At 36.9% G+C, this 12,539-nt stretch overlaps 1 protein-coding gene across 2 annotated transcripts in view; it reads left to right on the top strand.

Moving 5' to 3' along the window:
* The window catches only part of RNF38 (ring finger protein 38), a 51,275-nt gene extending 41,273 nt beyond the window's left edge, over window positions 1–10,002 (top strand). For both annotated transcript variants that reach the window (XM_090274425.1, XM_090274424.1), the window contains 4 exons: window positions 927–1,011; window positions 5,179–5,300; window positions 7,997–8,096; window positions 9,867–10,002. In XM_090274425.1, the coding sequence (XP_090130551.1) occupies window positions 927–1,011; window positions 5,179–5,300; window positions 7,997–8,096; window positions 9,867–9,929 (370 nt within the window). In that variant the 3' untranslated portion in view covers window positions 9,930–10,002. The remainder of the gene's footprint in view (window positions 1–926; window positions 1,012–5,178; window positions 5,301–7,996; window positions 8,097–9,866) is intronic.
* The last annotated feature ends 2,537 nt before the right edge of the window (window positions 10,003–12,539 follow it).

The raw sequence follows: 12,539 nt of genomic DNA, 5'->3' as shown, positions 1-12,539 counted from the left end.
TGTAAGGAATGGAGCCTTAGGTATTTGTCAGTACAGATTGAACTGTGTCACCACGTTGTGGCGCTGTGTGTGGGAGAGGAGTCTGAGAGGCAATATGCCGCTTGTTCAGCACTCACCCCTTTTCCAGGCACTTCTCCCACTTCCCATATGGGACTGGCACCCTTTCTAGCTATTGCCCTGGCTGTGTTTCCCAGTGTGGGTGGGTTTGCAGATGATCTAGGACCGTGGGGGCCCTCTAAACAAGCGGACTCTGCTGAGAGACTGGCAGTTTCTTCCTCTGCCCCAACTCCCCACTGGTTTTCACAGTCAGAAGCAATGAGGCTTTATTTTCCCCAGTGCTAGAACCGTGAGTTGTGTGGTCTGGTTTCATGCTGGGATCGCTCCCCAGTGTCCCTCCCTACTTTTTTAATGTATGACTGTGCTTTCCGCTGGCCTGCCGCTGCCACCACACTGACTCCTCTCCACTCCACCCCTCCTACCTGTCTGGATGAGTATTTCTTCCTTATATCTTTGTTGGACTTCCATGCAGTTCAATTTTCTGGAACTTCTGGTTGTCTCCAGTTTTGAGGTAGTTGTATTCCTTCTTAGTTGTGGAGGGAGATGCAGCCTGTTTACCTATACCACCATCTTGGCTGGAAGTCCCTTGCTCATCTTTTTAAGTTTATCCTGGCAGTATTTTTACCATTTTTATTACGTAGGTCTTGTATATGTTTTGTTAAATTTATTCCTAATATTTTATGTGGTTTTTATGCTATTGTGAATGAACATTTTTGTATCAGTTTTATTGTTAGTGAAAGCAGTTATTTTACAAGGTTGCCACTGATTAACCCTGACCATTTTTTGTCCCTGTAGCGCTGACCTTTCCTCCTGTTCATTGAAGCAATGTAATTATGTGTCAATGCTAGTGTTAGTTATTTTCATTGCAGATCAATGCTTCCAGTGCCACCTGCAGTAGGCCCAACTTTCAGCTTTGAATTGGATGTGGAAGATGGAGAAGTAGAAAATTACGAGGTTAGTAGGCAAACTTTGAATTAATTTGGGGAGTATCGTGTGCATAGATAGTATTGTTCTACTCCATTCATTCATCTAATTAAACATTATTAGGTGAATTCTTTGTACATTTCAAGATACAAATGTTTTTTAAAGTGTTTAGCATCCTGAAGAATATTTTGTCATGTACCACATGGCTCCAATAACAGGACAGACTTTTGGTGCTTGAATATTAGAATTACATACAGCTCCTGTAAGAGAATGTAAATCTCTTGTGAGAGAATGTAAAGGAGACAACAGGGAATTATGAATAGATGTTCTCAAATATTTTGTGGAACCCAGAAGTATTTGAGCCAGTTCTTGAAGGATGGGAAAACTTTCTCATGCATAAGGTTGAGGCAGGAAAGTGCTGGAGATTCTTGAGGGTATGCAGGCAATGGCTAAGGTGAGGGACAAAATTCAGATTTAACAGGACAGCTTTACTGGTTGTTCTTGAGTGTCATGCTAGAGAATGGACATAATTTTGAACTATGAGGTGAAGGAGCCACTAAATTTTTTGGTGCTAATGATATCAGATCTCTACCTTTAAGTCAAAGTTCTGCTGGTAGCATAAAGGAAATAGATGGGAGAGGTTAAGAAGTTGGTGGTGGGGAGACCTATATAGGTCAGGCAATGTATTATAAAATCATCCAGGTTCTGAACTATGGGAACTGCAAATAGAAAAGAGTACATTCAAAGACATTTTGAATATTTGAATCAACGGGATTTGGTTACTGAATTGTTTAAGGTAGTGTCAAGGGTGTGGGTGGGAGGGGTGCAAAAGAAAACGCTCTACAAGAAAAGATTCCCATATCCCACAAAGAAGGCAGGAGATGACATCATCTAACTTAGACAGTGTTGATGTTATATTATTTGAAGTTAGAATAAGAGGTGCAGTTTAGGGGCTACAAGGCAAATTTGGATGTGTTGGACATGAATGACTACATGACTTGGTTTGGATGCCATCTGCTGTCTTTCTCATCCCAGCCTCATTTAGACTTTCTTTATACAGTATGAATACAGGTGCTCCTTGGCTTATGGTGAGGTTATGTCATGATAAATCCGTCAAGTTGAAAATACTATAAATTGACGTGCATTTAAGCTACTGAACATCATAGCTTACCTGATTTCTACTGAACGTGTGTCACTTTCACATCATTGTACAGTGGAAAAATCGTAAACCAACCCATCATTAGTCAGGACATCTGTGCTGGAACACTTTTTTTAGGTTAATCGAATCTGGGGACATGGAGGAGAGATCCATACACACAAAACACACTTTTAAAAGCACCTTTTATTTATTTATTTTTGTTTGTTGTTTGTTTTGTTGTTTGTTTATTTTTAGAAAGAGGGGAAGGGAGGGAGAAAGAGGGAGAGAATCATCAATGTGTGGTGTCTGTCCAGCACCCCCAACTGAGGACCTGGCCCACAACCCAGGTATGGGCCCTGACTGAGAATCAAACTGATGACCCTTTGGGTTGCGGTCCTCAATCCATAGAGCCACACCCAGCTAGGGTTGTTTTTGTTTTTTAATGCATGTGGAAGAGATCAGAACAAATACTATACAGTATTCTCTCATTTATCACGGGTATTACGTTCCAGAACCCCCTGCGAAGTAGGAACCTTACATTTATTCTACACTCTTAAACCTACATAACTTTAACAACGTACGTATACAGTACTGCAAAATCCTGCGATATAGCGAAAAATCCACAATAAGTAATTAAATATAAAATTTTTTTTAATCCCGTGATATAGTGAGGGACTACTGTATTCTTCTATAGTTTTCAAAATGCTCTTACGTCACTTTTTTCCTGCAAATATAATCACACTACCATGTCCTGTGTTTGGCTTCTATTTCCATATTTCTGGAGAAAAAGGGGCTGTGATTATTTCCGGGTTTTGCTTCTAGAACACTGTTATGTTACTTTTGTACAGAGCAGTTAGAAAAGGAGTTGGTTTTCTATCCTTTAGGTATTCTGTACAAAAATTAAGTCTTAAATTGTGTTGTTGAAAGGACAGCTCTTCGTTAAATGGATTATATACATACCAATGGAAAAAAAAACAGTGATACTATCCCAGTGTAAGAAAAAGATTTTGTTTTTGGCATTGGAATTCCTTTCTAAACTGTATTTTGGGTTGAATATGTTTGATCTTCTGCAAAGTCATACTTTAATTCGATCAAGAAAGGTACTTGCTTTTCTGGTTTTATCTCATAGTGTGCACATCTAAAACACTCCCTAGTCCAGAGTACTCACCATTTTTTGAATCTACCCTATACACTCTTGCCTAAGTGCTTTTACTCCCTTTGTTCCTTCTGCCTAATTTCTTTCCCTGCTTCTTCCACATTTTCAAACATAGCCATCAAACTATCTCTATGAAAGGCATTTCTAATTTGTTATCAGATCTAAATGAGTGTCTCTCTTCTTTTCGTATAAAACCACACATAATAATCATGTCCTGCCTTCATTTTCGCACCTGCTGGATCATATAATTTATTGAGGGCTTGATTACCATTACATTTTCCATTCAGTACGGGCTTAATGAGCATATTTCATTGAATATAATTGTACTACTTTCGTTAGTTGACCTAAGTGTCCTATAGTATATATATAATAGATATATAATAGGTATGGATCAGCTATGTCATAAATTTTATCTAAATTTTATGTGCTAATTGTAATCAGCACCAATTACATTTAACAATGTGCTGTCTTAGCATTTGGAAGGATGTAGGGCCATACATGTTCACAGAGGAGGAACAGTGTATTTTAGGTGACCCAGTTCTCCAAATGAAGCTGTACCAAAAACAGTGTTGTGGCATCATCATGTTAAAACATAGCTAATAACAGAATTAGTTATCAAGATTTTTTTGAGAAATTAATTGTTCCTCTCATTGTCACATTATTTCTTTGTTACCCATTCCCTTAACCCTGTGGCAGCCCGTAAAGGGGGAAGTAGCACACAAAGGGCTGTCTGATATTAGAATAAAGCAAATGTATAATTAGAGCCATTGAAAATGGAAGAAATCAATAAGTACAATAGCTGCAATATATTTAAACATCTGTGATAAAATTTGTGAGTTCATAGTGATATGTCAAAAAGTCAAAAACCTCAGTGGTCTTATTCATCCTGCAATTTGTATGTAAATTATACTACTGAGTATAATTTGGTGTGGGGCAGTTGCTCAGTATAGAAGTATTTCATCTAATAAATGAAGAAAGAATGAGAATATTATCATGTTGCCATCTTTAATGAATTCATGGCTCTAGGCAGTGTTTCATGGGTGACGGCTAACATAACAACTAGGTGTGATGAGCTGTGGTGGAAATGGTCAAATCCACTGTGTTTTGAAAGTAATTGAAACAGTCAGACATTTTAGGTGTGGTGATGTTATGGTTTTATTCCTTTAAAAGTCTTTCATTTTTTAGATTGGTGGTTCTCAACCTGGGGACAGTTTTATCCCCAAGGGGATATTTAGCAACATCTGGAGACATTTTTATTACAACTGGTGGTGGGGTTGGTTACTGGGTTTAGCAGGTAAGGACCAGAGATAATGCTAAACATTTTACATGGCACAGCAAGCCCCTCCCCCCATAATAAAATTTCATCCAACCCAAAATGTCAAAAATGCTGAAGTTGACAGTGTTTTAAAGGTACATACAGAACTATTTACCAGTGAAGTACCATGTTTTAGTTTTGCTTAGAAGTAGATAGTATTAAGTGAAATAAAATTAATCATGAATTGTTGAGCCTGGGTAATGGACATCTGGAAGTTCATTATGCTGTATCACCTCTTTTGTATATATTCAAAATGTTCCACAATAAAAGTGTTTTAAGAAATTATAATAGAAAAATGTAAAGAACAATTAAAATATGTCTCCTTTTTCTTTTTTTCTTTTTATAATTTATTTGTTTTTTTTATTTTACTTTTTTTTTTTTTTTAGAGAGAGGAGAAAGGAGAAAGAGAGGGAGAGAAACATCACTGTGTGGTTGCCTCTCACTCATGCCCCTAACGGGGGACCTGACGTGCAACCTAGTCATGTGCCCTGACTGGGAATCGAACCAGTGACACTTGGCTCGCAGGCCGATGCTCAATCCACTGAGCCACAGCAGCCAGGGCTCATATGTCTCCTTTTTCATCAACAGGCCCTTTTAAACCTGGCAGAGAGACTTGGAGAGGCTAAGCCACGAGGACTGACTAAAGCAGATATTGAACAACTTCCTTCTTATCGGTTCAATCCTAACAACCACCAGTCAGAACAGACTTTGTAAGTACCTTTTTCTTACATCACTCTGTTAAATTTCCTTTGCTACCTTTATGAAATAAACACTTGAGAGTCAAAGGTAACTTGATAAAAGATAAGTAACCTCTGTTTCATACTCCAGATCTGTTGTCTAGTTAGGTAGCAGCTAGTCACATGCGGCTGTTTAAATTAAATAAAATTAAAAGTTAAATTTCTTAGTAACACTAGCTACTGATGCTATATTGGAAGACATAGAACATTTCTATCACTTCAGAAAGTTCTGTTGGACACTGCTATTCTGCATTTTTAGGTTGCCTAGAAGTTTTATGGTTTCTAATTCAAATTACAGTATATTATATATGATTAAAAAGTCTCATACATGTAAAATTTGAGGTTTTTACCTAAAGATTCTGCTCATTTTAGTATCTTCTTTATAGCAACTCTACTGAGATATAATTCATATTTATAGTGGTTCTTAGTATATTCAGAGTTTCGCAACCTTCTTCACAAGCAAATTTATATCGTTTTCATCTCTCCAAAAAGAAACTCCTTACCCATTAGCAGCCACCCCCCATTTCTCTCCAGCCCTCTTCACTGTGTCACAAAACCACACTGATTTTCTTTTATCTCTATAGATTTGCCTATTCTGGACATTTCACAGGAATGGAATCATATAATATATGCTTTTTTGAGTCTGGCTTCCTTCACTTTGCTTGTGTTAAAGGTTCATCATATTATAACTTGTATTAGTACTTCCTTTTTATTGCCAAATAATATTCAGTTGTATGGATACACTAGATACTGTTTATCTTTTCCTTAGTTGATGGACATTTGGGTTGTTTCCACATTTTGACTAGTATTAATAATACTGTTGTGAACATTCACATGCAGATTTCCTTTGCTCTGAAAATAGAGTGTTCCTGTTAAACCTTTCATAAGTCCAAATGGCATAAAGTGAAGAAGCAACTACTATTAATTTATATGAAAAAAATTGTGTGTTCACAGCTCCAAAAAAATAACCTACCAAATCACATCAAAAAACATAAAACCTAAAATAGCACTAACATACAGTAAAAGTAGAAATGATGAGTGTACAATGTAATTTAACTTGGGAAGCCTGGGAGCACACTGGAACTGGCTTAGAGGTGGTGCTGATAGTGTGTTGGGCTGAGTCATCAGAGGGAGGGAAAAAGGGAGGTACAGGAGACTGGGGTGTAGGAGAGGGGCAGAGGGTCATCTGTTAACATGTCATTGTTTTCTGATTTCATCATAGGAGGCAGGTCACCAACTACACCCTCTATGTCACCTGCCTCAATGTTGAGGTCAAGGTTTGTCATGTGCTGTGGCTGACTGATATGTTTAACGCACATACAATGTCTTTATTTTGTTCACCTGATTTAAATGCTTAATTACATCTAGTTTTATAATAAAGCGTCCTTATAAGCTCTCATAGGCTTTTTAGATACTTAAGACACATCTTGCTAACAGATGTACAAAATAAATTAAGATAAAGTGTAGATGCTCCCAGATACATTTCAAAGCCATGGCTTGATGCTGAGATGCTGGGAGCAGAGATTGGTAGGACCACTCTTGCCCTTTGGGTGTTTGCTGTAAAACAAATGTTGAATGCTAATTTTGCTTTTCACTTTCATAAAAGCAAAAATTCCCAGAATTCTTTCGATTAGCAAAAACAGGTACTAACGTAGGTCTCGATTAAATAAAGTGAAGCTGCATAACCACCCTTCAGAAAGTGGGGCCTACCTGTGTAGAGTTCTCTCTGGGTATCTTCTCATTTCTCTTGGGTGTCTAGGTGTACTGGATCATATGGTAACTATGTTTTTGAGAACTTCCAGTGTTTCTAAAGTGGCTACACCATCTTGCATGCCCACCAGCAGTGTACAGAGTTTTAATTTATCCACATCCTCATCAACGCTTATTATTGTCTGTCTTTGATTCTAGCCATCCTAGTGGAATAAAGTAGTATCTTGTTTTGATTTCCATTTTCCAGATGGCTAATGATTTTGAGCTCTTTTACTGTACTTTATTGGCTGTTTATATATCTTCTTTGGAAAAATGCTCACATCCTTTGTCCATTTTTAATTTTTTTTTTTGAGTTGTAGAAGTTATTTATGTATTAAACATACAAGTCACTTACTAATTTTCAAAAATAACTCCCATTCTGTGAGTTGTTTTTTCACTTTCTTGATGGTGTCTTTTGAAGCAGTTTTTTATTTTGATGAAGTGCCATTTATCTACCTGTTTTTGTTGTTTGTTGTGCTTTCATTATCATCTCAGAGACATCATTGCCTATTTTGGGGTCATAAATATTTACTCCTAAGAATTTAATAGTTTTTAGCTTTTACATTTAGGCTTTTCTTCCATTATTTTAGTTCATTTTTGTATATTGTGAGGTAGGGGTCCAACTTTTCTTTTTTTTAAGACTATCCAGTCGTTCTAGCACCATCTATTGAATATTTTAGTACCTTCAGTATTAAGACTGGTGTGGATGTTAAACCAGGGAATTCCTTGATGATCTCAGTAAAGAAAAGCACTTTTACTAAATGTCTTAATTAGCATCATGATTTTTTAAATTATTTTGCTTAAAATTTAAATGACATTTTGATAAGGGAAATGGTAAGTGGTTTTGTGGGCTTCAGCAGTCATAACAGAATAGAAAACCACTTGGATTTTTGGTTAAATGGTCTTTTTGCTTTTTTTAGGTGTGTAGTATGCATGTGTGATTTTGAGTCAAGGCAGCTACTTAGAGTTTTACCCTGTAACCACGAGTTCCATGCCAAGTGTGTCGACAAATGGCTTAAGGTAAAGTGATGGCATCTGTGAAGAGAATAACATTGAATTTTCTTTTTTATTGAACATAGTTTACATAGAGTAAGTCCATAGTTGGTGGAGGGGATGGATAAGGAGGTAAATTTGAAACACAGCTTTTAGTATGATTTCCGAAAATGAAGAGAGAAGGGCAGCAAAATTTAAGTGTAGTCATCAACATGGGAGTGATTTTTTAAAACCTGAAAATTGGTTATTTATCCTTAATAATCAGAATGTCCTAACTTTGTCATGGGCAAGACCTGGACTTGTTAAGCCGGTTTCTCTAAAAGTTTAGAAGGGGACCTCACTGGAGCTCCTTTGTCAGAGATTTACATGGGAAATTAACCTCTAGTGCTTTTATTTAGTTCTGGCCCTTTTCCCTTTTATAGTTATGGGGGAGGGGGAGCCCATAGTACAAAAGTTCAAATAGTTCTTATGCCAGGGTGAAATGATTTCAGGCACTTCTAATTTTCCTTTTTTTATAATAATAGAAAAAAATGTAATGCAATAAAATAAATAGCCAACTTTATGTTGTGTGGGTTTTTTTTTTTTTTTTAAGTATTCTGATTAGGAGATAATGTACTGGGTTAGATAACTTTACAGTTGGGTGAGGAAGACAGGTGAGCGAAATTAAGGGTACAGCTTAGCCCAAACTGAATCCTGAAAGCGAAGAGTCTGAACTTTTTAGGAAAAGAAAGCATTAAATATGCTCAGCTCTGACATTGAGAAGAGAGAATGGTTAGAAACCCCAGGTTCCATATGGATGATAGCTAGAGTATGAGAGAGAGTGACAAGAGAAGAGACAGATGTTCAGAGATATAACCAGTGACCAGCTTATTTTGAAGTCACTATGAAGTGTGAGGAAGTTTGGACTTGATCTTGAAAGTGATATGGAAGGATATGATTGAGGTCGTGTTTTCGAAAGATCACTTGTCGCTATTTGGAGAATGAACTACATGAAATAATTTCTGAGAGACAGGGAGATGGGATAAGGATGTTCTGAGCCACATGGAGAATGAATAGTGGCAATTAAATGAAAAGAAAAGGACTGATGTGAAAGCTATCATAATAAAGAAATGAGAGTATTTGATGAATAATGGGTTGTAGAAAGGAAGAGCAGGTGATACCTATGTTGCTAGCTTTAGCAACTCAGCAAATGGTGGTGTCATTTGTTGAAATGAAGTTTTTAAGCCAGTTGTTAAATTTGTATCAGCTGATGATGGATAATGTTATCTGTATGGTGAAACTGGTCCTTTAAAAAAATATATATCCAAAATTTTAAGATAGCCCTGACTAGGATGGCTCAGTGGGTTGGACATCATCCTGCAAAACAAAAGGTCACAGGTTGGATTCCCACTCAGAGCACATGCCTGGGTTGTGGGCCAGGTCCTCAGTTGGGGGCGTACAAGAGGCAACCAACTGATGTTTCTCTCCCTCTTTCTTCCTCCCTTTCCCTCTCTCTAAAAATAAATGAGTCTTTAAAAAATAAAATAAAATGTTCAGTGTTGTGGAAATGGCTACATTTACAACACAGCTTAATTTTATAAATACACAAATAAATAAATAGAACCAGGAAATCAATCATAGGCGATTAAGTTTGGGGTGTTTAATGGTGTTTTTTAAAAGACATTAAATGATTGCTTTGTGTCCTCTTAAAAGAATAGAGAATGTAAAAACTATATGGGAAGTAAAAAGAGTTCCATTGCTTTTACTGTTTCATTGTGTGAGTCACAATTCAGACAGTTATTCTCTTTTGTGTTTTAGGCAAATCGTACTTGCCCAATTTGCCGAGCTGATGCTTCAGAAGTGCATCGGGATTCAGAATGACCAACCTAAGAGCACAAATTTAGTTTGGGTGTTCCTCATCACATGTATATACGGACTACCCATGGAACTTAATCTGTGTGGCTTCCAGCCCTCCCTTTACCAAAAGGGTCAATGGACCTTCTTTGCACTGTGTGACTTAATCAACTATAAAAGCTTACAATTAGTCTTCATAAAATTATGGGATTGTTATACTAACCGTGTGATTGGAACTCCAAAGACTTTTTCTTTAGCTTAATTTTGTGTGTGCACTAACATTCCCTGGTTTTTGTGTGATCATTCCGAGTGTTGCTGCAAGATTACAGTGGACGTGATCTTTTAGCATGTGCTTTTATAAAAAGTGGTAGCTACAGATGATATAGCAATCTACCTTATATAGAGCCTTCAGAAACTGTGAGTGGAAATGAATGCAACGTATGATCGTTGGTGATAAATGTGTCTGTGTGAGAGAGTGTGTAACTACTTGTGTGAGGGCATGGTAGCTAATGTGTGTATGAGATCCTATATACCAGCATGTACCAAGAATGTGTGTGTAGTTTTAATTATGCTGCAATGTATAATCTGGTGTGTTATTTAAACAGCACTAGTACTGTACACTGGTTTTTTCCCCTTGTGTTTGCTGTTGCACACTGATTGCTAAGGGTGCATCAATTAAAAGCATTGAATACTCCATCCCCTTTGCTCCCAGTGAATGGAATGAGAAAAGCCTTTTTCCTGTGCTTCAGGCAGCTGTCATCACCTTCTCTTTGCTGGTAGTCCCAAGTGGGTCACTTAAGAAAAAAAGTGTAACAGATTTCTCACTCCATGAACCTGATTTTTATTCTGTTGTGAAAAGTTTTTAAATCTCCAACTTGCTGTTTCCAAAAAAAAGGTGCAATATCATACATCATCAGTTAGCAATATTAGCATTTCAATCAATGATTTGAATGTTGATACTTTCTTGTTTTTTCCTTTACATTTCCAGTAAGCTTTTTACAGGAAGTACTTGTGATTTTTTTTTTTTTTGATGTTTAGATTTGTAGTCTATTCTGAAGATATTTGAGTAATATATTTCTAAGAATACCACTGGTCCCATGAAGTCTCACTTCCTTGACTTCCACCAGAACAAAATCTGTTCGCTAACTCAGCTTGATTTCTGATATGTGTTCTTTGTTTAAGCTCCCGTAGGCAACTAAATTGTTTTTAAGAAAACTGTGTTCTGTTAGTGTTAGTTCATCTTCCAGCTGCAATTCTGAAAGTTGTCTTGTTCTCTCAGTAAATGTGCTTCTCATCCAAACCCTCATTTCCAGGATGGATCAAGTGCTGTGACGGCTCAAGTTCCTTAGCCCTGTTGTGCTTTGATGTTTTTTTGCTTTTCTTTTTATTTCGTTTGAGAAAAATTTAATATAATAACAGGTGTCCAGAATACTTGCAGTATAAATGAAGATTTGATTTTTGTATAAAAAATTATGCTGTAATACAGGAATTGACCTTCATTTAGATTATCTGAAATATTTCAATACATAGCTGTGTGGGATTTTTTAAATAGATTCATTGAGTATAATGCAGATTGTTATATTCAATTTTCCAGCAGTGTTTAGATTCCTCTCTCATTTTTTGTGTGTTCAATATTGTCTGCCTCTTCCCTGCAGTTGATGTCATTGCTTTGCAGGAGCACAAGCTGTGCGATCCCAGTTGGGACTGGGATGACTTGCTGCCCGCCTCACTCAACTTACAGTTGGCTCCGTGTTGGTTTCCTACTCAGACAGTGTTAGCTACTTGATACTGCCGTGCTGCTTGCCTTCCCTTGAAGTCCTTATAAGCTCATCACAGCTTAGAGTTCAGTAAAGTCAATTTACACAGAAGCACAATTTTGCCCTTTTCCAGACACTGTTGCCTCTATCTAGTCATACAAATAGGATTTTGTATGCTTTCTGTTTGCCCCTGTATTTGTCAGTGCATCAGAAATACATCTAGGCAGTGGTAAAATGCACATGTTACTTTTAAATCATTAGGATATCCCCCACCTATTCCTGATGAATAAAAAGTTTGTTAAAGACCAAAATTATTGGCATAATAATCAGCTACATTACAAATCACATATAGTTTAATCTTTATTTTTTTTATTAAAAAATCATGTTAAAAATGGCAGAAGCCCATCTTATACATAGACTTTTATATAGCTGCAAAAAAATTTATATCTGTACAGATCTAACATAACACTACTACACTCAGTATTCATTTTATTGAAGCATGCAAGTAAAGCACTTTTTCTAATTTATATAGATACCTAGTTAACAAGGCACATTGTACTAATGACTAGGAAAAGTAGCTCTTCTTTCCCTCTGACAATGAAGTCTTGTCATAATATCCCTTTTCCAGTAAAATTTTGAGAGGCAGTTGGCAATTTTAGGAGGCAGCAGGGTCTGTTTTGATAAAATCCAGAATTGTTGCACTCTTGTGGCTTATCTCTTTGGAAATGTCTTTCTTTGCATGGGGCTCTTAAGAGATGTGTGCAGACTTGCTTATTAAGTAGTTAGTACATATTGAGAGTATACATGCACGTGTCCTGAACCAGCTCAGACTAGCCACAGTGAGCAGCTTTCTGGCTGCAAAAGAGACAGAACAGTTGAT

The sequence above is a fragment of the Furipterus horrens genome, unplaced genomic scaffold (assembly GCF_987537825.1).
Source record: "Furipterus horrens unplaced genomic scaffold, mFurHor1.1.pri manual_scaffold_4, whole genome shotgun sequence".
Taxonomy (NCBI): Eukaryota; Metazoa; Chordata; class Mammalia; order Chiroptera; family Furipteridae; genus Furipterus; species Furipterus horrens.
This window is presented reverse-complemented; position numbering and strand designations above follow the sequence as displayed.